This window comes from Chanodichthys erythropterus, chromosome 19 (genome assembly GCF_024489055.1).
Source record: "Chanodichthys erythropterus isolate Z2021 chromosome 19, ASM2448905v1, whole genome shotgun sequence".
NCBI classification, from domain to species: domain Eukaryota; kingdom Metazoa; phylum Chordata; class Actinopteri; order Cypriniformes; family Xenocyprididae; genus Chanodichthys; species Chanodichthys erythropterus.
This window is the reverse complement of record NC_090239.1, coordinates 20,914,010-20,941,862: the sequence shown is the minus strand read 5'-3', so window position 1 is coordinate 20,941,862 and position 27,853 is coordinate 20,914,010. Positions and strand designations below refer to the sequence as shown.

At 36.4% G+C, this 27,853-nt stretch overlaps 2 protein-coding genes across 5 annotated transcripts; both read left to right on the top strand.

Moving 5' to 3' along the window:
- On the top strand, nt 1-10,134 carry pank1b (pantothenate kinase 1b). Of its 3 annotated transcripts, none has more exons than XM_067369170.1 (7): nt 1-488; nt 2,172-2,524; nt 2,749-3,002; nt 4,495-4,671; nt 4,754-4,877; nt 5,290-5,415; nt 7,067-10,134. In XM_067369170.1, the coding sequence occupies exons 1-7, from the start codon at nt 227-229 to the stop codon at nt 7,124-7,126; spliced, it is 1,356 nt and encodes a 451-aa protein (XP_067225271.1). In that variant the 5' UTR covers nt 1-226; the 3' UTR covers nt 7,127-10,134. The 3 variants fall into 3 exon arrangements, with proteins under 3 accessions (XP_067225271.1, XP_067225272.1, XP_067225273.1); XM_067369171.1 differs by lacking the exon at nt 7,067-10,134 and adding an exon at nt 6,266-7,032; XM_067369172.1 differs by lacking the exon at nt 1-488 and adding an exon at nt 509-1,287.
- On the top strand, nt 7,122-26,143 carry slc16a12b (solute carrier family 16 member 12b). Of its 2 annotated transcripts, none has more exons than XM_067369169.1 (7): nt 7,122-7,324; nt 16,256-16,343; nt 18,030-18,133; nt 20,487-20,630; nt 20,731-21,325; nt 24,504-24,763; nt 24,914-26,143. In XM_067369169.1, exons 1-7 carry the CDS (start codon nt 7,267-7,269, stop codon nt 25,144-25,146), a joined length of 1,482 nt encoding a protein of 493 aa, XP_067225270.1. In that variant the 5' UTR covers nt 7,122-7,266; the 3' UTR covers nt 25,147-26,143. The 2 variants fall into 2 exon arrangements, with proteins under 2 accessions (XP_067225270.1, XP_067225269.1); XM_067369168.1 differs by lacking the exon at nt 7,122-7,324 and adding an exon at nt 14,482-14,706 and having other exon boundaries at nt 16,095-16,343.
- The last annotated feature ends 1,710 nt before the right edge of the window (nt 26,144-27,853 follow it).

Sequence of the window (27,853 nt, the reverse complement as noted above, 5' to 3'; positions counted from 1 at the left end):
TATACCGGCTGTTTGACTCGGAAACAGCCATACAGCGTGAAAGAAGAAATGACCGACAGTGACCTCGAATGAGATGTTGTAGACCTACCTATTGTCTTCATCTCTTTACAACACATCAGCATTTATGTAGGATTCTGATAAAAACACTTGGACATTTTGAAGCGCCTTCGAACCGTCGAGTCGTTACGCATCTGTCTTCCGAGCGTTTACATTTGCTAAGTAAATAATGGAAAATGCTGAAACATCCGATCAAAACGGAACGACGCACTACACGAACGGTTTAATGAACGGATTTCACACCCCTCAGTCCGGTAACGGGGACTGTATTTCGTCTAACGGTGGTGGTCTGGGTGCTAGTGACAGTAGCGGTGGCCATAATGGTATTGAAAATTTCCACCATCTTCATCAGGATGTACACAACAATGGTTCGCCTGCAAAGCGCTGCAGACTCAGAAGACGCATGGATTCGGGAAAGAAGAACAGACCTCGTAAGTCGAGTTTTTCAGCATTTTATCAATAGGCCTATATTAAATTGTAACTTAAACTGAACAATCACAATTAACACAACAGAACGAGCATTTTTCGTATCGTCAATATAAATAAAGGTTATCTCAATGTACGTTAAAATTTCAATTTTATTTTCTCACTGTTTGGTTAAAGTGTTTGTAACGAGGCATCAGCATTTTGTTTTTATTCATATTTGTATCAATATCTTGATGGATGAGAGAGCCTATCCAGTGCCATGAAGTCCCGGAAGTAATGAACCAATTTTTAGGTTTTCTTTTTGTGTTTTATTCAACTATTCTTCGGAATTTAAAAAAAAAAAGAAGTGGTTTATTTAAAAGAGAAATAGCTTAAACTCTAAGCACACTTCAAACCTGCCTGTATTAAGAGGTTTATTTTGTGTTTGAAAGACCGGGTTATTTAGTGTTGTGAAATCAATGTGATGTTCGCTGTGCAGATTTCATTGGCCAGATCAGAATCAAGGGGTGTGACCAAAACACGCCAGATATGAAGGGCATGCTTGATCAACCAATGAGATTGATGTATAACACAACGGGGTGGGAAAATCGCTCCGTATGAGCTTGCAGACTTTACAGTTGTTGTAAAATGAACATAAAAAGGCAGTAGCACACCTGCAAGCTGCCATGAACACGTTTATTCTTCTGACAGCTGCATTTGAATGATATACATAGGCTATATTAGATCGCTGCGTGCTTCACATTGCTGTCTGCATAATCCTGCCTGTCTCACCTGAAAGTATGAAACTAATTGTGAAGAAGCCAGGTAAGATCTTAGGTAATATTATTCAGCCAATAAAATCAGTACACTACACAAAAACAAACAAAAAAATCCGTTTTATTATACAGTTTTGTTTGTATCAATTGCTTTTCATCTTTTGAAGTGTACTGTCAAACCTACTAAACAAGTAGTTGCAGTAACAGTAATGTCTATAACTAGTATAAGTATATAGTCATTCGTTGTTGATATTCAATATTGTTTTTAAATATGTTTACTGTAAACTAATGTAACCTCACTTTTTGTGCACTAACTTCTGTAATGTCACTGTGTTCTTGGTGACTTTGGAGTACTTTGCTCTCTGAGACAAGGAGTACACACACCTTTCACCCACATGTACGTCTGCCAGCTACATTATCATCAGTGATCTAAACACAGACTGCCTTAACTAATCGATGACATAAGAAACTGCTTTCTCTGCAAAGCGATTTCACTGATTCACTAAGGTTACTATAAGAAATACTGATTCTATGAGTAAGGTAAGTCTAAACAGATTTTATTAAGATTTATTTTATGCTAGACAGATTGTGTGAGATGTGTAACTTTTATTTTTAAATACAGGATGTTTCTCTGAATCGCTATGCAGTCTCTTTTAAACTGCTGTTACCATGGCAACAAAAGGCCCCACAAGCCACAGTGTGAATAGACCGAGATACTTCTTTTCCCCCCTGCCAAAGCAGTCATAGTAATTTGCAATCAGACAGTATTCATTAAAATACATATTAAAACTTAAGTATTACCAATAATGCAAGATCACTTTTTTCGAGTCCCATTTCACACCAATTGATACCACACAGAAAGATTCAGGTTATGCTTATTGGGGGAAAGAAATAGTGAAATTTCCCTTCCTAAAACTTGTGTTTTGGTTTCAGCCTTTCCATGGTTTGGTATGGATATTGGAGGCACCCTGGTAAAGCTGGTTTACTTTGAGCCCAAGGACATAACTGCTGAAGAAGAACAAGAGGAAGTGGAGAGCCTGAAGAGCATCCGCCGCTACCTGACCTCCAACGTGGCTTATGGAAACACGGGTATCCGTGACGTTCACCTGGAGTTGAAGAACCTCACCATGTGTGGCCGCAAAGGCAACCTGCACTTCATTCGGTTCCCCACTCAAGACATGCACCGCTTCATCCAAATGGGCAGAGACAAGAACTTCTCCAGCCTGCACACCACGCTGTGCGCCACGGGTGGGGGTGCATACAAGTTTGAGGAAGACTTTAGAACGGTACATTACCCACAAAGGAGTGGCAACATAATAATGGGATTTATGAAATTCACAAAAGGTTGAATGTGAAAAATATGTTGATCCGTGCCAGGCTAATGTTTTGTTGACATAATATTATCTTTATTATCTTACTACCACTTATCCTATTCCTGTTATCAGGAAAAGAAATTGCTAACATCGGATATGCCTCTCACATTTATGATTGTATATATTTCTTCCTACAGATTGCTGATTTGGAGCTGCAGAAGCTGGATGAACTGGACTGTCTTATTCATGGTCTGCTGTATGTTGACTCAGTCGGGTTCAATGGCCATCCCGAGTGTTATTTTTTCCAAAATCCCTCTGACCCTGAAAACTGTGTCAAGAGGCCATTTAGCCTGGAGAACCCCTTCCCTATGTTGCTGGTAAACATTGGCTCGGGGGTTAGCATCCTGGCCGTCTACTCCAAGGATGATTACAAGCGGGTCACGGGCACCAGGTGAATTTCTGCATCACCTTTTTCTTGTAGCAAAGCATTGTTCATTTCAGGTTTATGACATTTGTCCTTGCTTGTATATGTCGCTTGCATAAGTTTGATTTGGCTACTACAGCGGCAGATATTTTACTTCCTGGCTTAATTTTACTTCCTGACCTGATGGGCTTTATCAGACATGTTATTACAGAACCATAGATATACCTCAAACCATCAGATTTATTCACGCAAAAAAGCATTAATTTGTTCATTTTTGTCATTTTAGTTAAAGGGTTAGTTCACCCAAAATGAAAAAAAAAAAAAATTATCAATTACTCACCCTCATGTTGTTTCAAACCTGTAAGATTTTTGTTCATCTTCGGAACACAAATGAAGTCCTTTTAAATGATATCTTGAGAGATTTCTGTTCCTCCACTGACAGTCCACATGAGAATGAAACTCACTGGTTCTCACACATCAAGCAAACATGCTTGAGCTTCCGTTTACCATAACTGATGTGTGCATTGATGAATGTTTATATGTGAATAAAAGCCTAAATTAAATTTGATCATCATATAAAGCGATCATATCTCTTCAGAAAATGTGGACTAAAACACTTGATTCATATGTATTAGTTTTACAATCTTTTTATGAACTTCTTTAAGTGACAGACATCTTCATTTGTGTTCCGAAGATGAACAGAAATCTTACGGGTTTGGAACAACATGAGGGTAAGTAAATTATGACAGAATTCAAATTTTTGTTTGATCTTACACTAAATCATGACCATGTTTGTACTAATTTTTTCTATAATTTTAAATCGATTTAATGATCTAGCTAAAACAAAGGAAAGAATTTATAAATCGTGGACATTCATCAATAAAGTGTGGGAACAAATTCTTAATTCGTGGCCACGATATCAAATGCCCAAAAAAAAAAAAGAAATTTGCAAACTTGCAATTTTATGCCACAGATGGCAATAAAAAGCCTAAAATTCTGTAGTGCAGCTTTAAAGGGTTAGTTCACCCAAAAATGAAAGTTCTGTCATCATTTACTCACCCTCAAGTAGTTCCAAACCTTTATGAATTTCTTTCTTCACACAAAAGAAGATATTTTGAAGAATATATGTCACCAAAGAGTTGATGGACCTCATTGACTTCCATAGTAAGGAAAAACATACTATGGAAGTCAATGGGGTCCATCAACTGTTTAAGATACTGACATTCCTCAAAATATCTTCTGTTGTGTTCAGCAGAATAAAGAAATTTCTACAGGTTTGGAACAACATAAGGGTGAGTAAATGATGAGAGAATTTTCATTTTTGGGTGAACTATCCATCTAACTGTAAAGTAAAAATGATTAACGGTGAATAACAAATGATGAATTTTCTTTTTCATTATTTTGTAATGAAAATTGTTACATTTTTTTGTAAAAACAAGATGTCTAATGAACCTACCTAAAGCAATGCAACATTCCTTAAATAGACTAACATTCATTTGCTTCATTGGTTGTAATTCAGTTTAGGAGGTGGTACGTTTCTAGGCCTGTGTTGCTTGCTGACCGGCTGTGATACATTTGAAGAGGCCTTAGAGATGGCGACTAAAGGGGACAGCACAAATGTGGACAAACTGGTGAAAGACATTTACGGTGGTGATTATGAACGCTTTGGTCTCCAGGGTTCTGCCGTTGCATCCAGGTACAGACAGATTTGCCAGCATTCATATGTAAAAATGATCATGTTTGTGATTTTAAAGAAAATCTGTAATTTTTTTTGTTAGTTTTGGTCATATGATGAGCAAGGAAAAACGTGATAGTATAAGTAAAGAGGACCTGGCCAGGGCCACTCTTGTCACAATCACAAACAACATCGGCTCCATCGCCCGTATGTGTGCAGTGAACGAGGTTTGAAAACATTTTCTCTTAATTCAAAAGCTTATTTATTATGTTTAATAATATTATGTCTATCCATATTTCCAGCCACCTTAATTGATATTGTTTAGTTAAAAATACAAAAGATACACAAACCATATCAAGACCAAGTCCATGGTACTTAAGATGGGCCTGAACTCTGTGTGCTCTGAGCTTCTTTACAGTGTTGTCTTGTGGCATGGAGATCAAGCAGCATTGTACAGGGCTATCACAGCACACTGAACAGCCACAAGATTGATAGACTGTTTTTTTTCCTAAAATACTCTGGTGTAAATGTCAAGAACATGTGTAATCTGAATATTTCCTCTTTCTCTTCATCAGATTCAAAATTGAACCGTATTACTGTTTATTCTAACTTCCTGTTTTTGTGTTTAATTCTCTTCAGAATATCGATAAAGTGGTTTTTGTTGGGAATTTCCTTCGGATCAACACTGTATCAACTAAGCTGCTAGCCTATGCCATGGACTTCTGGTCTAACAGTCAACTGAAAGCCCTTTTCTTAGAACATGAAGTAAGATTTTTTTCCTTTTTAAAAATCACTTTTAATTCCCTGTCAGTGCTAGAATCAATTTCATTAAAAATGTTTGTCCATCTTAGACTTACCATAACATTCTCTATAGTGTTCAGTCAATGTATCAGCCAAGCCAGTATTTGCCATTTTATAACTATCGGAATCAGCCAACAAGCACACATATTATTAACAATGGTGACATTATTTATAGTGGAGACATTACAGATTAATTAAAATTAGGTGCTTTTAAACACCCCACAAAATTTGAGTTTTGTGGCTTTTCATTTTCATACACATTTAAAATGTGAAGCCTTTAAAGACTGGACAAAAACATTGAAATATTAAAATTCAGTGAAAATTCCCCAAAAATCAGAAATCATCCAAAAACAAAATCATCCTTTGCTTCTATAACATCTCTTCGAGTCAAAACTTAGAAGTTCATTTTAATGTATTTACTCTAACATTTTTAATAGACATGTAGGCAGATTCATTATAACTTAGATTATAACAAGACATTCTAGTTTTTCACATTGCGAATTTCAGTCCTGTTCAGTCCTAATATAGAAGGTACAAGTGGAGAAATGAGACCAGAAAAGATGGTAAACCGTGTTACTGAAGATGAATGTGAGTATTTAAATATTAGGGAGTAAGATGTAAATGAGCACCTGTTGCATTAGGATTTATTAAAAAAACAACAACAGATGAGTAGCCTTCATAAGATATATAGGTATATAATAAATGAGAAATTTTAAAAAAATGTTAGAAGCAAAGGTGTAAGTACTGTTTGTACAAGTTTATTTAGGTTTCATTTGAATATATTAACTTACCTGTCTTTCCTTCCCTGCAATAGTCTGTGCTTGTCATTGTCACATGATGGCTTTGCTGATTAACAGGACTATTTAGCTCCCCCTTGTGTCCAAAAGTTCCAAAATCTACCCACACGCCAGTGGATAGTGTTGATTTCTGCCGTCAAATATTGTGCACTTTGAGAAGATTATGTAAAATAAACCATTTAGGTTCAGCTATGTTGTGTACATCTCATAATATATCATTAAATTCTATATTTTTTATACACTATTATTCAAATGTATGTTTAGAATGTTTTTAATATTTTCTCTTTTGTTCACCAAGGCTGCATTTATTTGATTAAAAGTACAGTAAAAAGTGTATTATTGTGAAATGTTTCTACAATAAAAAATATTGGTGGCAAATCGGCAGCCATTACTCCAGTCTTCAGTGTCACATGGTTTTCCAGAAATACTTCTAATATGCTTATTTGGTGCTCAAGACACTTTTCTTATCATTATTATTATTATCAATGTTGAAAACAGTTGTGCAGCTTAATATTTTTGTGGAAACCATTCCTTTATTCAGGATTCAACAAAAAAATAGCATTGATTTCAAATAGAAATCTTCTGTAACAATTTAAATGACTTTACTATCACTTTTGTTCAATTCATTGTATCCTTGCTGAATAAAAGTATTATTTTATTTTCAAAGAAATATTTACTGATCCCAAATGTTTGAACATACTTTATATACAGTATATCAAAATATCAGCCATCAGTTGATCATTAGGCCTTAACAGATGCCACATCATACCATATGACATGAGCATGTATGGAAATATAATAATGCTTCTGTACTGCAGGGATATTTTGGAGCTGTTGGTGCCTTCCTAGAGCTACTAAAGATGACTGAAGACTCCTGAGACACTGAGGAAAACCCAACCTGCAAACCAGAAGCTGCTGTAAGATTTCAGGAAAGCCACATCCTCTAATAAGAAAAAGCCATTTAATAATATGACCGAGTTTCCGTTTCCCCTCAAATCATCGACACGACGGCCCTTCTATGCTTGTGACAGAAGCAGGTGACCAAGAGGAAATGACGCAACAGCAACGCACTTTCAGTGTGTGATGAGCTGCACCTCATGTTAACTATGCCTCATCACTGCTTCTATAAATCCAGCACAGCTTTGGCTTTGCCGTTTATTGATATTTTGAGTGGAAGATGATTTAGGACACTAATTATAATGCCTGTATACTCCCTCTACACCCTGTTTGTGAGCTTTATGAAAATAATTGTGATAAACATGTAAAGGGTTTGGAGGTGAGTATTATGTTTATAAGTGGGACAGTATAAAAACAACCTTCCCCTCTAAACAAATCATGCTTGGAACCGCAACTCCGATTTATCATTCATTAACCACATAGACAAGCAGTCCTTAAAAGTCATTTAGACGGGACTTTGCTCTCCCTGTTCTTGTCACATATGAGCATTCATCATATCTGGATTACATTAAAAATGCTCATTTGTATTACTAAGCGTAAAATCATTTTGGACACTAAAGGGTGAGTCCAAGTTCATATATCTGACATCTTTTAATACAGCAAATTGAATTTCAGTACTTTTTCAATTACTTACAGAATTAGCAAAAAATCATTAGACCTGTTTTATCTTCATTGGGCCTTGTATAATTAGCAGATTGTTGACATGAGTAGCTGTAGTTTCTAAGATATCTTTACCTCCTTTTAACTGGTCTGTCAGTGAACATATGCACCTGAGCTAAGACTGATTGTGTCGGGACCAAATGTTAATATTGACTGGAAAACAGTATCTTCATCAGATGGAGAATTCTCATAGTTCACTACATACAGGAAGTCCTTTCTTACCATGATGAATTTTATTTGGTTTTAAAGTCCCTAATGCCAATATTTCTCTGATCTGAATGTGTTAACAGTTTACCCTGTGTATATACACTGTAGTATATAATGTTTTTTGTTTTATTATTTAATTTATCATTTGCACAAACCATCTCTTGTCATATTCATGCCATTATGCAGTGATGTCTCAAGTTTCATTAGAGACTGCTAACCAAGACTTATATGTATATATATATTTACTGTCAAACCTCCTTGCAAATGCCTTCATCCTTTAAACATTTTCAGCTTAAACATTGTCTGTTGGTTTAAATATTTTGCCTTTTTTCTCACGTATCAATGTGAGGATCTCTAACTTTATGCCTAAACACCTTTTAACTGTTGATGTATTAATACTGTACAGCTGGGTCTGACTGTGAACTGTGAAGGTTATTGTTCAGAACCAGATGTATGTTAAATATGTGTTCCTGAAGCTGGAATCATAAATTCCAAAATAGTTATTCCAGTCACTATAATCTGTCTAAATATGTCGGATTAGAAACATAAGCACTTCCAAGAAAAAAAGTATTGCCTTTCCCTCCCTTTGAGCCACAGTATGACAGCAATTACTTTTCTACTAATTGCATTTTCTCATTTGGCTTCAGCAGTGTAAATATGTACTCAAGACATTAAATCCTTTATTTTTTACATCACTGATAAAATAAACAGTTTTCAAGCTTGTAATTTGTAGGGTTTTAAGCTGATCATCATGAAGACCAAACCTTCTTTGAGAAAGTAATTGTGGATTAAGAATAATACCGTAATGTAATTTTTATTGGAGGATTGACCATCAAAAATATTCACCTATTGTGTGTGTACTGAACCTACTACATGTTCATCAGTTACTGTAGCTCAAAAACAGACCTGTGCTAATATGAAAGTGTCTTCTAGCTGCTTGTAACTTCTGTAACAGTACATTAAGTGCATTGCCTCTATGTCTTTTCCTTCTCTCTGTTGATTCATGCTTTACTTCCTCTGCTCAGTCTTTAGAATTGCCTTATGCAGTGGGGTGCCATTTTGTCTTTGGATGACTGGATTATGCACAATGGCACCCCAACATCTCTCTGAGCCACAAAAGTAACTTCCAAGTATTATGGGGTGCCTTTTACTGGAGACAAGGCTTTATCTCTGTATCCTGTGTATTGTCGCTAATGCTAAATCCAGATGTCACTGTGTACATTAATCCTTAACAGTGTATTTGTTTTCAGTTTCTTTTGAGGGGAGGGGGAGGGGGGATTTCTTTTTCCTATGCCACAGCAGACTGAATGCATGTGTCGGTACATTGTATTTTTAATTGAGTCAATGCAAAGCATGTAAGCGATTTCTGAACAGGGAGGACATTTTCCTTGGATGGGTCGCACTTGGATGAATCGCTCCATCTAAGGTAGTCAAATTGCCTTTTTATCAGGTTCTGTTCTTGTAAACCAGATCGTATGTCAACGCATGTTCATCCTTTGCGCTATTTGAAAAATTGTACGAAACCTTTTTCTCCTTTCAAAAATGTATTCTGTCTGCCCCGAACTGTAAATGTTTGATGCCCAGTTTTCAGGAAGCATGTTCTAAATTGTGAATGCTGAATCGCCATTACAGCTGAATTATAAGCTTTTTCTAGAGCTAAATTGTCTTTAGAAATCATATCATTTTAGATAATTAGATGTTAATATTCCATGCTCATATTAATGACCTCAATCTCCTGACAAACTTGTCTGTTGTATGTGATCCTAATGAGTATATTTCCAAACTAAAAAAAATTTAACTTAAGTTTCAGCACACATATGAATCTCAAACAGAATCACTACACAAATTTTAAGTGCATTTCTTATGATATAACATTTGATGTTGATCGTATAGGAACCCCTGATTTACTTGCGCCTCATAAGGAATAAACTGATCACGATACTAGCTCTGAAATTCATGTCACTAAGAGATTTTTATATTGGTTTTGAGTTATATCATGTGAAAAACTAACTTCATTTGTCAATAAACTATTTTGTAAATATCTAATAAATGTGTTATTTGTGGGAAATGGTTTGTCTAATGGCTTTTCATTCATTTTCTTTCATTTCATCCAAAAAAATCAACCCTTACACCAGTTTTTTGGATATTCAAACACATGCATCAGAATCAACTTTATTGGCCAAGTATGCCTGAGTAGACAAGGAATTTGTTACTGATTTAGAACAAACCAACAATGCACATTTACAGTGCTCAGCATAAATGAGTACACCCCCTTTGAGAAGTAACATTTTAAACAATATCTCAATGAGACACAAAAATAATTTCTGAAATGTTGACCAGACTAAGTTTAATATAACATCCATTTAACTTATAACATGAAAGTAAGGACAATAATATAACTTATACAACAAAAAATTCAGTTTTACTCAAATTAGGGTGATGCAAAAATTTGTAACTAGTGCTTTGTATGGCCTGTATGATTTTTAATGACAGCACCAATTCTTCTAGGCACGGAATGAACAAGTTGGCCCTGTAGAACTGGTACAGCAGGTCCTTGGGCATGTTGTGCTTCTTTAGCATCCTTTGCTTGATTATGTTAATGGTGTTCTTTTCCCAACTCGAAGGAATCCGTGCTAGACACAGTACAACCTTGGATAGTGGGTGGAGGCAGAGGAAGATGTACTTTTTTAAAGTTATCTGTCATCTCAGCTGTCCACCTCCTGTGTGTATACCGACTCGTTGCTGTCCTGGATGATTGAGTCTGATGAGTGTGGTATCATCAGCAAATTTCAGGATCATAACAGATGAATCCGCAGATGAGGCGAAAGCATACATCCCTGGGGGGGACCAATGCTGAGGGTTCTCTATCATTAAATACTAGTATTTATCTGTTATATAGCCTACTAATACTTATTCCATGTATCAATTTAAGGCACTACTTGTTCATTTAATGTAGTACTTTTTCTTTTCCTTTGCAGTATGTGTCAATAAGTGCATTTTTTTAACATTTACTAGTCACTTTTGGGGTGGTTAGAAGCAAAGCAAATGTATAGTGATAATAAAAGTCCAGGTGCAGGTGATCAGTGATGATGGTGGGGTGGGCGTCCTGGAGACCTCACGCTGGTGCAGGGAGAGGGACGGACATGACCGGAGGTCTCCAGGACGAGTCTATGAGTCCAGACCGCCATGGCGGGTCTGGGGGCGAGGGCTGCCATGGTGGGTCAGGGGCCAAGGGCAGCCATGGTGGGTCAGGGGCCGTGGGCTGCCATGGCGGGTCAGATGCAGCCGGAACCCCACCCACATGTTCCCCACCCACGGGTACTTGGGCCTCTGCAGCGGTTGGAGCGACAGGATCGGCGGCAGCTGTAGCTGGAGCGGCAGGAGCAGCAGGCTCGGCTGCTGAGACTGGAGAGGCAGCTACTGGAGCAGACTCGTATGGAGTTTGAAAATTAAATGCTAACAGAATTTGTAATTTTTGGTTGAATTAACCCTTTATTACTGATTGGTCAGCCGGGGAATCCAGCTGATATTTTCTAATATTCACTGTTTCCATGGCAATGCTTTATATCACTAAAACCGGGAAACTAAAAATGTCATTCTAAGTCAACATAAAATTAAAGTTGCGATAGTTTCTACTTCCCTTCTGTGACAATATACAAGTGAAATGGCTTCTTGACTTCAACAAGAAAAAAAAGAGGCTGCCTCCTTGTCATTTCTCACTTATAACAAAAAAACAGAACAATGTCTAAAAGCTGCTATGTGACAAGGTGTACAGAAAACAAGCTAAAAAATCATAGAACCAAAAACCCATACGTTTTTATAAGCTGTTGACCCAAAAAACTAACATGTTATATTACTATATTAGAACTATGCCCACTGGAGGGTAACGTAATCAGCGACATGAAATATAATATATAAAACTGACATTTGGATATTTGACTTAACAGTGACTAAATGTTTACTGCACATGTAGGCTTACTGAGGCAAACTGAGTGTTAGGATCCCAAAATTGACCCATTCTTCCTGCTGATGCTTCACATCTTATTGCCTGTATCCACTTTTGTCTCCTTAAAGGCTGGCTTTTACGGTTCGGTAGCTAATAAAAACTTAGTTCTAGGTTTCTTAGTTTGTTTGCTGTACACCTTGTCACACAGCAGCTTTAAGGCATTGTTCTGTTTTTTTGTTATAAGTCAGAAATGACAAGGAGGCAGCTTCACGCAATACAAAGTCAATAGAGTGCCTCAGGGATGACGCATTTTTGTAGGCAAAACCCGGAAGCGAGTTAGCATTTTAGGACTTCCGGTTACAACGCAGTTTTTTGAATGGGTTTTTGCTAAATCGCCTGTAGTAAGGTCTGTGGTTAACAAAGCCTCTAAATACTTTCATGTTTTGATCTATGACATAAAACACACCAGATGTAATCCACTTATGATTTTTTAAACTTTTACTGTGTCTTAAAATTAGCGGTTGCTAACAAATTGCTAAAAGGCACTACTTCCTTTGGCGGGGACTTTAGACGTCATCATTAAAAACAGGACATTTGGACAGCATTTCTCATGAAAAAGTGTATAAGTATTCATAATAGCACAGATCATAATCATCGAGCATGTTTATAAATAAAGTCATTTTCTAAATACAGTTTGAAGATCTGGTGGTGACGACGTTGATCCGCGACCATGGTGTGCTGTAGTCCGTTTAGCCTACTGTTAGCCTTTTATATCTAACGACTTTATTTAGGTTTCAAAATCTATAAATGTTGTGTTAACTTGTAAAGATTATCTTGTTAGACAAAACGTGTAAGTGTCATAACCCTTTGTTAAACACAGAGCTTATTTTCTGCGATTTTTCCAAAAGTCTATGGGAAAAATGCATAGGCTTTCAGTTGAGGGAACCTGTGCGCCGGGTTGGCCTACAAAAACACATCATCCCTGGGGATACTCTATTTAGAAGTGTTTCCCCCAGTGGGGTGTGTCTTACACATTTATGCCATGTTTCCCCCCTAGGAACATTTTTACAGTCTATGCTCTCAGTCGAGGGAACCCGTGCGCCGCTAACTTCCGGGTTGGCCTACAAAATCACGTCATCCCTGGGGTAGTTTTCCCCCGGCCTAAATGCGCTCTTATCTCTATGGCTGCAATCTCATGTGACTGACAGGTTGTCCCGCCTTAATAAATCGTTTGCACGAATAAATAATTTAAATGAATGCTACAATATTCAATATAAAAAAATAAGAATTGACCATTTTGATTTTATGGGGATTTTTTTTTTAATCACCGCGGCCTGTTTTATACACACACAATAGAGTGCCCCAGGGATGACGCGTTTTTGTAGGCCAACCCGGAAGTTAGCGGCGCGCGGGTTCCCTCGACTGAAAGCCTATTCATTTTTCCCATAGACTTATGGAAAATCGCAGAAAATAAGCTCTGTGTTTAACAAAGGGTTATGACACATTTTGTCTATCAAGATAATCTTTACAAGTTAACACAACATTTATAGATTTTGAAGCCTAAATAAAGTCGACAGATATAAAAGGCTAACAGTAGGCTATAAACGGACTACAGCACACCATGGTTGCGGATCAACGTCGTCACCACCAAGCGTCCTCAAACTTTATTTAGAAAACAACTCTATTTAAAAACATGCTCATTGATTATGATCTGCGCTGTGTATGAATACTTTTCCACTTTTTCATGAGAAATGCTGTCCAAATGTCCCGTTTTTAATGATGATGCCTAAAGTCCCCGCCAAAGGAAGTAGTCTCTTTTAGCAATTTGTTAGCAACCGCCAATTTGAAGACGCAGTAAAAGTTTAAAAAATCACAAGTGGGTTATAACTGGTGTGTTTTATGTCATAGATCAAAACGTGAAAGTATTTAGAGGCTTTGTTTCCCACAGACCTTATTTCAGGCGATTTAGCAAAAACCCATTCAAAAAACCCATAGGCTTTATAGCGTTGGAACCGGAAGTCCTAAAATGCTAACTCGCTTCCGGGTTTTGCCTACAAAAACGCTTCATCCCTGGGGCACTCTATTACGTCTCAGTTATGGACGAATTGAAAATGAAAAAATAAATAAAAAAATTCTGCAATGATGAACGGCTGACATCATCATGTCTAATGAAGAATTTATTTACCATGTCTAATGAAGAATTTATTTATTTGTTATTTTTATGTTGCCTAGTAGCAACATAAAAATAACAGATAGTTGGCCTACGTATAAATGGTAAAACCGATGTTGAGCATGTTTGTAAACAGTGGCGTTGTTCTTCCACAAACACAGGGGCAACTTCCAAACAGCCAGTGTTTCAAGTGAGAGAAGGAAATCCTCACGATACCCAGCCATGCTTAGGCTACTTGCATAATTTTCTTTTCACGTGTAAGGGGGAGTGGAGACAGAGGTAAATAGGTTCACTGCTCTCACGCTTAAACACGTTCAGTAGCCAATCGTGGCGTGATGTTCCCGCAGCTGCAAACTTGTTCACTTGTGGAAGCCGCAGGATGATGAACATGAACATGCTGCACCAACTCAATTAAACTAATGCGCAGAAGAGTTTCAAACGTATGGACCAGTTCATGTGATTGCAGAAGAGTTGAATGGGGAATGTTTGGACCGTGTCTGCGGTTGTTTTAGAAAATGGTAAGTGCCTCAATTTACCTCTTTGAGAAGTGTTTCAAACATCTGGTTTCTAGAAGCAAATGACGTTGGTGAACTTATAGGCTCTTCAGCAGTAAAAAAACAAAACAAAAAAACAACGAAACCTTTTCTCAGTTTCTTAAATTATTACATTATTATTATTGTTATTATCATATATTCCCATAGCATTTGCTGTATTCTATATTTTACATTATTTATTATTATTATTATTTTACAAATGATTATTTCACAAATTATTTAAATGTTAACAATTTTCAATAATAAATCTCTACAAAATAATAATAATAGATGTTGTGTTGTGCCAGATGTAATAACCCCCCACCCCCACCACCCTTTAGACAACTTCTGAAGGGAACCACTGTGAATCCACCACTGCAGTTCTTTACAAGTCCTAGCATGGACTTGCATGTCAAAGATCAGAACTGAGACACAATTTGCATATAATTCACTTTGAATAGAGGGAGAGGAGGAGGGCATAAGCCCAGAAATCATCAGTTGTCACAGACAAGCCCAATTTCAAAGAAATCTATTGAGTTGATGTGTGTTTTTTATGCTGTAGTGAAACAATGTGGAATTGGAACTGTTCACACAGTCGGCTGATATATAGATTAGAAGGCTCATAAACTACAAGTTCGGTTGCATAATAAGGGAAAAAAATGGAATCGTCTTATCCTGACAGTGTACATTGTGTACGACAAAGCATGTTGCACACTCTGAAAACCCAGTGATTAGGTGGTTTTAACCCAGCAATTGGGTTAAATGTTTGTCCAAATCTGGGCAGTTTTATTTAACCCAACTATTGTTTAAAATAACTCTATGACTGGATTAAAATGAACCCATAATAGGTTGGAAATTAAAAATCACACATAATTACTAGAGGCAATAATAATAATCAAAAGGTGAACTTTTGATTTTAAAATGTAATAAATGTTTATTGTTTAATTATTATTCATTCAACTTATTAATAAATTTTAAATTATTAAACATATTAATAAATGTTCATTTCCATCTAACTTTAGGTAATCAAAAACAAGAATTCCAAAAATGATTTTAAAATCATTTGAAAGAATAGATCAGCTTTTCAATTGGGTCAAAAGTGTCAGAAGGGTCAGGAAGGCAGACTGCAAGGTCTCAAGTTAATATGGCAACCCGTCAGTTAATGAGCTCTCTCTCAGAAACACTTCCCATTAATGCAGTCATGCATCATTTCACTTTTCACTGTGAATCATTTGTAAGACCCAAAAGGAGCCCCAAACCTGGTTTACAGTACTTACAGAAGACGTGCATCACCCAGCGTGCCTGTTGATCATTTTAGCTGAGCTTGTTACTTATTCCTGCCTGTTTTGCTGTGTGTGTCATCTTTCGCTCAGCGGAGTCACTGACCGGGCCTCACATCTGCAGAAGGAATTCCATGACCAGTGAGTGTGGCGGCAGAGAGGTGCAACGTGTGTTTGGGACTGGGAGTTTTGGAGTTTGAGGGAAATAAAAGCAGTGGGAAGGACAGACTCCATGGCACAGGAAAGGAAGAAAGGAGGGGTCCTTCCTCCGGATGGAGGCTGGGGATGGATGATTGTGGCTGGGTGCTTTGTGGTAACTGTTTGCACAAGAGCTGTTACGAGGTAAGCTTTTTGGAGCATGTATGCTGTTGCTCATACCTGTATAGAACTAGAACAGTTTGATATATAGTGATAGGTGTTTTGTTTTCAGCCATAATTAAACCACAGGTTATTAACTGACTGAGTTCTTGGTGATAATCAATAGCTGAAGAATAACGTCACTCATTTTTTTTTTTTTTTTGTGACCAAAATGTTTTATTGAATTTAAAAAAACAACAACACATAATGCAAATATACATGAAAAATCCAATAAGAACAAACAGAGGAGAGGGAAGCAAGAGACATACCAGGTCAAAAGTCAGATCCATGGGGAAAAGTCTATTGCATTTTCTCTACACAATCTTGTAAACCTTCTGTCCTTAAAAATATCTGGATTTGTTCCTCAAATGAGTTTAACCTGTCAAATAGTACATACTCTTGTATAGTACAGTACATGAGGCACAACAGAACACTATATTTAGTTCATTCCACTCTGAGAATTACCTAGAATGAGTCATTGGTTCACAAAGTGACAAGAGCTATCTGGTGTTTCTGCTGCAGCTTTGAGGTCAGGTTACATTTGACAGACTTGAAAACAACTTTTAGGCGTTCACAAATGGATATAGATAACACAGTGTTGTTTTTACATCTATTGGCCTCTTAGAAGGAGTTTTTTTGTGTGTGTATGTTTATTTTGTGCTGTTGTAAGTGTCATTTGTTGCTACAAAAAGGGAAGACTTTACACCTTTAAAACATATTATATATATATATATATATATAAAAAACCAATCCCTAAATAAGGGATTCTTTTATAATATATAATATGTTAAACAGGTAATGTCTTCCTTTTATACTGCTTCGGACAAGCTGTTCCATTTAGATATTTTGAGCTCCCCCTCAGGCAGTGAATGTGCCAACGAACTGACTGTGTTGCTTAAGCCCTGTAATTTAAATTTTGAGGTGCATCGTGTGAAATGCGAGAACCTGATGAACAGGTCTGCAAAGCTGCTAATAACATTTACTAGGATGAAATTGCAAGCGGGCTGGTGAGAACAAAAGAGTTAATTTGACCTCACCTCTGAAACAAGCACTCTTTTGACCACTTCTTAAGTCCTGCTGAGATAAGTGGTGATAATCAACCCAAGGAGTACCAGATGATGAAACTCTTTTTGAGCTTAAAGTGCAGCCAGTGGTTTTCAGACAGAAAATGTGCCTTTTTAATCTCTTCTTTATCTTATGGATATTCTCTTCTCTACCCTTAACCCCTTAAAAAGCTCTTATCATCCAAGTATGTGTGTGTTATTCAAGCCAATGGTGTTTTCACACTGACTGTGGAATGGTTGACTGAATGACATCTCCTTCTTTAATGGCTGATGGCCAGAAACGTCTGTCTCAGTGGCAGAAGACGTGAGTTGCTGGCTGTCATACCCATACTGAATGCTCTGACCCGAGTGACCTGCCTGGTGATCTAGTTTTGTTTGTTCAGGTGCAGAACAGGCACTGCGGAGGCTTGTGCCTCATTACCTCGTCTCAGTCTTTCATATCCAGACACCCACAATCTGTTCATTTTAACTGGCTGTGAATGGCACTGGACTTTAAAGCATGTTGTTAGGCTGAAGTGTCACAATACGGTCCTTTAAAGACCAAAGACTTTTTTGTGTGTTTGTGTTCTGTCTGATCAGAGTTGTTTTGTAATTTTCTCTTTTCCAGATGCATCTCCATATTCTTCGTTGAGTTTCAGATGCACTTTGCAAGAGATTACTCTGGGACAGCATGGATTCATTCATTAGTGGACTGCACAACCATGCTCTGTGGTACGTAATGATCATACTGGACACTAAAGCCATCACACATTGGCCCATCACAGTCATCATCATAGGCCAGTCAGAAATAGGCTTTCCATCTGCAGAGCTCAGTTACAAAGTTCTGCACATCTGAGACAATATTGTTGCATAAGAAATTAAGAAAGACCTGCAGTCTGTGGGAGTTCTCTTGAAGTCAGCAACACACAGCGAACATCTTGAGAGGACACGCCAGTGTCGCAAGCTTGACCCAAAAAAACAGGCCTGTTTGCTTTCCTTACACCTGGTGATGTCTGCTGTTGACAGTACAGCAATCTTAAGAATTACATCGCTAAGGAAAGGCCATCTTTAGGCTGCTGACTAGTAAACAAAAGACGTAAGAAATTCTGTTATTTCAATAGCTTTCCAATATTGTGTTTGGCTGACATGTTCTTTTTTTACCACAATGCTGTTCAGAGGTTTCTGTAAGCACATAGTTGCAAATCATATATGTTGTAATATGTTGTCATGTAATAAGAGAGAGCAGCTTTTCCCCTTATTAGCAGAAGAATTTCTTCAAAAACAAATAGGGAATAAAGCAATTCCACTTGTTCCATTCATGTGTTCAAGATAACAAAATGTATACTTCTGGGAAAATTGGCACAAAAAAAAGAAAAAGAAAAAAAAAAGAAGTTGCTGTGACTGTAACTCTTTTCCTCATCCTCTCCCCGAAATTATTTGTATTTTTATTTTTTTTTAAATCGTGTTCATCGGAGTGGTACAAGACTGTGACTTATGAACCCACAAGGGACCAAAAAAATAAAGGGGTCCAAATAAATATCAGCCAGTCACAATAGACTGCACACAGATATGAAGTGGTTAGATTTGAACACATTTATAATGCAGAACAACCACACCCCCAGCCCAATCCCACCCCTCCACACAAATTCAAAATAAATGGTGAAATTATAACAGCATTTTTTATTCTAAATTAAAATCTGCATTTTCAAATAAATATTCCTCAAGGTTTTACTTTTACTGCTGTCCACCTTACTAACTTGAATTACTACAATATCTGACACTTCAATATAAATAGAAAAAAAATGCTCAAAATTAAAACTGAAAATGCTAAAACTTGACCAGTAAATCATTTTTTAATGTCTAAATATATACCTAAATGCGTAATGAAGAAAAAAAAGAAAAAAAAAAAACTGACGAAAATGACCCAGATGAAAAGATACAATGTTTTATGTTTGCATGTTTGGGAGCTTGTCAAGCAGTTCCCAGGCAGTAATAGTGACCAATTATCTGAGAATTGTGTAATATCTTCAGATTAGTTAAAAAATACACTCCTGTTCAAAACTTTGAAGTTTCAGTAGCAAATACTCTAGTCTTCATTTTCACATGATACTTCACATATTATTCTAATATGCTGTTTTGGTGCTCAAGAAACATTAAATTCTTAAAGGGATTGTTCACCCAAAAATGAAAATTTGATGTTTATCTGCTTACCCCCAGTGCATCCAAGATGTAGGTGACTTTTTTTCTTCAGTCGAACGCAAATTATGATTTTTAACTGCAACCGCTGCCGTCTGTCAGTCAAATAATAGCAGTAGATGGGAACTTCAACTATAACAGTAAATAAAACTTGCTTAGACGAATCTAAATTAAAACCTGCGCCCGTGACGACACATTAATGTCCTAAGACACGAAACGATCGGTTTGTGCAAGAAACCGAACATTATTTATATAATTTTTAACTCTAATAGACCACTATGTCCAACTTCGTTCAGCTTCCTGTTAGTGAGGTCAAAAAACGCGTTCTGGTGCCGGAAGTGATGTCTCGCCCATATACTTCAATGAGTGCGAGACATCACTTCCGTTGTCAGAGCGCGATCAGACCTCACTAGCCGGAAGCTGAACGAAGTTGGACATAGTGGTGTATTAGAGGTAAAAAAAATTATATAAATACTGTTCGGTTTCTCGCACAAACCGATCGTTTCGTGTCTTAGGACATCAATGTGCCGTCACGAGCCGCAGGGTTTAATTTGGATTTGTCTATGGAAGTTTTTTCGACTCTTATTGTTCAAGTTCCCAATCACTGCTATTATTTGACTGACAGACGGCAGCGGTTGCAGTTAAAAATCATAATTTGCGTTCGACTGAAGAAAAAAAGTCATCTACATCTTGGATGCCCTGGGGGAAAGCAGATCAAATTTTCATTTTTGGGTGAACTATCCCTTTAATTTCCACACTGTAGTGTACATGGATGGAAACCCGGCTTACATTAAATATTATTTAAATATGACTTTCATCATCATAATTTTTTACATATTGTTCAGTATGACTTACACAACATACATGTTTATTCACTTTACTTTTGCAGCTCCACTCGGAAGCCTGATTGGGAATCGTTTGTCATGCCGCGTAGCTGTAATACTAGGAGGATTCCTGGCCTCAATAGGACTAGTCCTCAGCTCCTTTGCCACAAGTCTGGAATATCTTTACCTTACCCTGGGAGTGGTAACTGGTAAGCCCCATAAAACACTGACCTAGAGACCCATATTCTGCACTTGGTATGTAGCAAGTTCAGCATGTTTACAGTTTTATTTTATATTCCTCTTATTTAGGGATTGGCTTTGCCCTTTGCTATACTCCAGCTATTGCCATGGTCGGGATCTATTTCTGTGAGAGAAAGGCTTTGGCCTATGGCATTGCCATGTCTGGCAGTGGCATCGGGACCTTCATCCTGGCCCCAGTAGTACAGTTGCTAATCGAACACTATTCATGGCGTGGGGCCCTCCTCATTTTAGGGGGCTTCGTGTCTAACCTGTGTGTTTGTGGAGCTCTGTTACGGCCCATCGTTCTAAAGGAAGAGGAGGCCTGTCCTCTTCCAGTGGATTCAGAGTGTGGGAATAGCATTAATCTGCCCGCAGAAAATGGCGTTCATATGGGGAAGGCTGCAGGTGATAAATCAGAAGTGAATGCTAAACAGCGCTGCCTTCAGTCCATGCAAGAATACAACTTCCTGCTCATGCCTGACTTCCTGGTGCTGGCAGGCTCTTTCCTGCTGCTGGCCAGTGGGTGCAGTCTGCCATTTGTGTACCTAGTGCCGTACGCGCTGGATGTAGGTGTTGGTCATCAGCATGCTGCCTTCCTGATGTCCATTCTAGGGGTCATTGACATAGTTGGAAACATCACATTTGGATGGCTCACTGACAGGAGGTATGTTGTTTTGTGCAATGTGTTAGTATTGCATTACAGTCAAAAAAAGGAATAGGTCATTTATTGACTGAGCCACATTTTGTTTGTTTTTCTTTTCTTCAGACCTATTTATCCAAAAAAAAAAAAAAAAAAAAAAAAATTAAGCCACAATTTCTTTGTCCAGATCTTAATAGAGTGACATTAATACACCTAATCTAAGATAAATTCTTTAATGAATTATGAATTTAAACCTTCAGAAATGTTTTTAAAACCTTTAAAAGTTTAATAATAATGTTTAACCGCTTACGGAATAAAAACATATGGGAATATACTGCGAAATATAATGCAATATATTACATAATACATTTCTATATATGGGAAACTAGTGCTTATATTTTTCAATATACTGCAATATATGCATTGAACATGTATGGCTATATATTGGTGTATAAAATATTTAGAAATGAAGACAAAAATTGCATTGCATGTAATATTCATTAAGTTTTATCCTTTATTGTGTACATATATTGCACCTACATGTTCCCATATAAATGTGAATGCATGTACACACATATATACACACATTCCTGGAATGAGTTACATCATATTTCTAGTTCCCAGCATGCTTTGCTTCTGACTGTTAAAGGAGAGTAAATGTTAAAAATTAAGTGTTATTTCATGTGTTTTTCTCAATATTAATATAGAGGGAATGTTTAATGTTCTAATATTTTGGAATTCAAAAGTTTTTTCTGGTATGTGTGAGTTTTTTGGGTTACCATTGTGCTGAAGAGTAGAGGTTGACGATTGGCCAAACACCATTAAAACTATAATTACTTTATTTAAAAAGTAATGGCTGTGCGCTCCTCAGCACAGTGACAGTCTTTGTTAAATACTTTAGTACATGCAGGTGTGCTTGTGCTATTGTTAACTAACTTAAAAAAATATGAAACATTTATAACATATATGTAAATAATTATAAAATAAAATATTACATTATACATTATATTCCAAAAAAGTTGGGACACTGTACAAATTGTGAAAAAAAAAAAAAAAAAAAAAAATGCAATGATGTGGAAATTTCAAATTTCAATATTTTATTCAGAATACAACATAGATGACATATCAAATGTTTAAACTGAGAAAATGTATCATTTTAAGGGAAAAATAAGTTGATTTTAAATTTCATGGCATCAACACCTCAAAAAAGTTGGGTCAAGGCCATGTTTACCACTGTGTGGCATCCCCTCTTTTTATAACAGTCTGCAAACGTCTGGTGACAGAGGAGACAAGTTGCTCAAGTTTAGGAATAGGAATGTTGTCCCATTCTTGTCTAATACAGGCTTCTAGTTGCTCAACTGTCTTATGTCTTCTTTGTTGCATCTTCCTCTTTATGATGCACCAAATGTTATCAATGGATGAAAGATCTGGACTGCAGGCTGGCCATTTCAGTATCCGGATCCTTCTTCTATGCAGCCATGATGTTGTAATTGATGCAGTATGTGGTCTGGCATTGTCATGTTGGAAAATACAAGGTCTTCCCTGAAAGAGACAACGTCTGGATGGGAGCATGTTGTTCTAGAACTTGGATATACCTTTCAGCATTGATGGTGCCTTTCCAGATGTGTAAGCTGCCCATGCTACACGCACTCATGCAACCCTATATCATCAGAGATGCAGGTTTCTGAACTGAGCACTGATAACAACTGGGTTGTCCTTGTCCTCTTTAGTCCGGATGACATGGCATCCCAGTTTTCCAAAAAGAACTTCAAATTTTGATTCGTCTGACCACAGAACAGTTTTCCACTTTGCCACAGTCCATTTTAAATGAGCCTTGGTCCAGAGAAAACACCTGCGCTTCTGGATCATGTTTAGATATGGCTTCTTTTTTGACCTAAAGAGTTTTAGCCAGCAACAGCGAATGATTTCCATTACAGTAGCATTCCTGTATGTGATGCAGTGCCGTCTAAGGGCCTGAAGATCATGGGCATCCAGTATGGTTTTCCGGCCTTGACCCTTACGCACAGAGATTGTTCCAGATTCTCTGAATCTTTGGATGATATTATGCACTGTAGATGATGATAACTTCCATCTCTTTGCAATTTTTCTCTGAGAAACTCCTTTCTGCTATTGCTCCACTATTTTTCGCTGCAGCATTGGGGGAATTGGTGATCCTCTGCCCATCTTGACTTATGAGAGACACTGCCACTCAGAGAGGCTCTTTTTATACCCAATCATGTTGCCAATTGACCTAATAAATTGCAGTCCTCCAGCTGTTCCTTATATGTACATCTAACTTTTCCGCCATCTTGTCCCTACGTTTTTGGAATGTGTAGCTCTCATGAAATCCAAAATGAGCCAATATTTGGCATGACATTTCAAAATGTCTTACTTTCAACATTTGATATGTTATCTATATTCTATTGTGAATAAAAGTTTATGAGATTTAAGTTTATGTAAATTATTGCATTCCTTTTTTATTCACAATTTGTACAGTGACCCAACTTTTTTGGAATCAGGTTTGTATTTCTATATATGTGTGTTTATGCTGTATCAGTAAATATATCTGCAGTATATTTATACACATTCAGTACCATATCTGATCACATACATTACATCTATATATTATGAAGAGTGTTACTGAAAATAAAATTACATACATTATGATATATTAGTAAATATATTGTCACGTATTTGTTAATATATGAAAAGGGCAATTCCTTATATATTATTAAATATATTGTAATACAATATATTGTTCTGTATATTTTCAAATATACCATTAAATTATTTAATATATTGATCATTCATATATAGGTAAATATATTTTCTTTACATAAGGGACCCCTTAGCATTCCTGTAAAATTTGCCTAAAACACCTAAAAAAAGGCATACCCAAAGTAAATTGCATGCTGTTCTTGAACCATTGGGAGTATATGGATGGTTTTGGTCTCTTTTGAAAGGTATATCTAGGTACAGTGGAACACTAACAGGCTAAGATGTGAACATGTCTTCAAAGTGTATACAAATATGTTAGAATTTTTAAACATGCATTAAACTGAACTAATTTCTGTCATTTAAAATTTGAAAAGGTCAAAAAGCTAAAAAAAAAAAAAAAAAAGGTCATGAGGAAAACAGATAGTGAATGCCAGTTGTTTGCTTTTGATCATGCTGACTAACACCCTTATTGTATCTCTTCCAGGTGTCTGAAGAAGTACAGGAATATATGCTACATGTTTGCTGTGGGAATGGAGGGACTATGTTGTCTTTTTATCCCCCTTTTACACACATTTGTCTTGCTGGTACCCTTCTCTGTGCTCTATGGGTACTTTGATGGAGCTTATGTTGCCCTTATTCCTGTAGTAACATCAGATGTTGTAGGGACAACATATCTCTCTTCAGCTCTCGGAGTTGTCTACTTCCTCCATGCTGTTCCCTATCTGGTCAGCCCACCCATTGGAGGTAAAAGCCACAAAGTATTTTAACTTTTATTAGTTCAGAGTTCTATTATTATCTATTAAAGATTACAATGGAACATTGTCACACTGAGTGATGAGTCAAAATTATTTTCTGTGGAAATCAACAACATGCTCAAGATTTTTTCTTTCATAGGTTGGTTGGTTGACACCACAGGGACTTACACAGCAACATTCTTTTTGAGTGGGTTCGCCCTGATCTCAAGCTCGCTCCTGCTGTTCTCAGTTGCTGTCATTCGCCATTGCCGGAGAAACCAAAAGAACAGCCTGAGCAAAGACCCAAAATTAGTGTCATGTGAAGGCAAACAAGTGAACTATTTTACTTCTAAAAATAAAGACTTGACAATAATTATACCAGCCACTTCCTAGCATTGGAATAGCAATTTTCTTCTTCTTTTTTTTTTTTTTTTTTTTTTTTAAATCGTCTAGTTATTTTTAATCAATTGTATGACATATTGTTATTATATATAGAGTCATTAATAATGTTTAATTGAGAGAAGAACTGTTTGTGTATACATTTTTTTACATGCCTTTTGTTGACTTTTTGTTAAAAAAGTATTTTATTGTCATCTACAGTAGCAGCCTTTAAAGAAAGTGGGGTACAACACATCAAGACTTATGTATATTCTTTGTGTTTCAGGGGTTTCTGTGGACAGAATTAGAAATTTAGGTTATTATACTTGAAGCTCCAGTTGTAGTACATTATTTAAGCCAGTAGAGGACAGTGCTGATCCCTAGATATATGGACAGTCTGAGCTGCTGTATAATTCAGATATCAAGGGTAGTACATTTGCTCATGCTCTGCAAACAGTTTGTAAAGGTCTGATATTTTTATTCAACAATGCCTTCATGAGTTGCTACAGCTAAGCAGTTCTTCAACTATTTTTTAAATGAGTTTCTTCGGACTATTACGCAAAAGAGGCTGAAGATATATTGTTTGTAGGGAGGCTACTAGGTCATGGGACTAATATATAACCTTTAGAATTTGATGTTCAACAGTCTAAACTAAATGTTTAGTAATAGTTTTAGGTATAGTGAATTTCATCGATTTCATTGGATTAAAAAAATGTGACTATATAAAAACAAAAAGTATTATAGGTAATATTCCACAGATATGTAATAATCCACATATTGTCATCTCATGATTCTGCAAGTTTAAGTGATATTAGTTACTGGTAAAAACATTGCTTGTCTTTATAACAAGCAATGCATACAAAAAGCAGGGTTTTTATTTGTGAAAAAAATACGTTTATAAAAACGTAGCTATAATGTCTGTTTTGTTTTTGTTGTTGTTGTTTTTTGTTTTTTTTGTGTGTTTTTTTTCCATTCTTAGAAGAAAAGGTTCTATATAGAACCATAAAGGGTTCTGTCAGGTGCTTCATATATATAACCTTTTATGGGTTCGCATCATGGGATCATTTTACGAAATGAATTTCAATTATTTCATTTCATTTTTTATTTTAATTAAATTTTATGAATGAAACAACTCATAAACATACTTTATCACAAGAAAAATTGAAATAACCTGTTAAACTTGAAAGAATTATGTAATCATTTAAGACATTTCTCTTTATATACAACCTTTGTGGATAAAGGGTTCTTTAAAATTGAGCCAAGATTCTATATAGAACCCCATTGAATCTCTTTTTATCTAAGAGTGAAAATGAAAGTCAATGGTTACTAAAACATTTGGTTACCAACATTCTTCTATATATCTTCTTTTATGTTACATAAAAGAAAGAATGTCATACAGGTATGAAATAACATGGTGGTGAGTAAATAATGATGAAATTTTCATTTTGTGTGAACAATTTAATCATGCAACATCACTACAATGTGTTCTCTATGGAATGTCACATGAAGATACTGAAAACCAAATGCATTAAGACACCATTTCATTTAACAATAAAAGAGATTCTCCATTTAGAACAAAGATGTTTTTTGATACATTTTTTTGTAATATTCTGTTTAGAAAGATAATCAACTTAACAGTTTTCCCCACAAGCACAGTAATATTCTAAAAATCATGATTCAATTGGGCAAATAGAAGTTGCTGCAACTGTAACAGGTGGACTGTTATAGTCCATGTAAGCCATTCTACATTTTTTGTTGAGTGTTGAATGTGCATTCTTGGCAACAGAAGTGAGTCATTATTCCAGAATGTACAGTAGAAAAAGAGAAGAAGAAAGTGACAGAATTGCTCAGGGCAGCTACTGGTCAGATGAGAGAACTTCAGTGCAGAACGTCAGTGTCCCCCTTGCTGGGGGTGGGGGTGGTGTTAATGATGCCCCCATAGAGGGTGGGATGATAGCTAGTGCCCTATGCAGACCACATATTTTGTAAATATGGAAAAGTGTTAGTGGAATCGTTGTAGTAAAATTGTAGTATGAAGCTTTTACTGAAATGGAAACATGAAATTGCTGCCATTGTTCAACAACAAATCCAACATACATGGTCTTTTGTTATTATGGAAGCTTTTTTTTCACCACAGAATAAAAAAGCATAAAAGGTAAAATTGTGACTTTTTATCAAAAATATTTTTTATTTTGCATTTGTGAGTTTACATCTCATAATTCTGATTTTTTCTCAGAATTGTGAGATATAAACTAGAAATTGAAAGAAAAAAGTCAGAATTGTGAGATAAAAAGTCACAATTACCTTTTTTTCATTTTCTATTCATGACAGAATTAAGCTTTCATAGGCACATGTTAAGTGAAAAAAACAGAGATGCACAATCCAGCACACATTCTTCCTCCTCTCCTCTACCTCTTCTCACTTGTCCTGATCCAACTTCTCCTCTCCTCCATCTATTATATTTTCTCTCTGCTCCTCTTCTTCATACACTTTGAACAAATCCGATTCAAAGAGTCCTATTTTACTGTGTGTCCATGTAATGGAAAGAACTTCCACACCTGACTATGCCTCCAACTGAGATTGGAATCTGCTATTTCTCAATATTTACAGTTTTTTTTTTCAGTTGCTAACAAGCATTGTTCAATACTGAAACCACATTTTCAAAACTCTTCACAGTCTGCAGTTTTGAAAATGTGACTACAGAATGGACAAAAGTATGTTA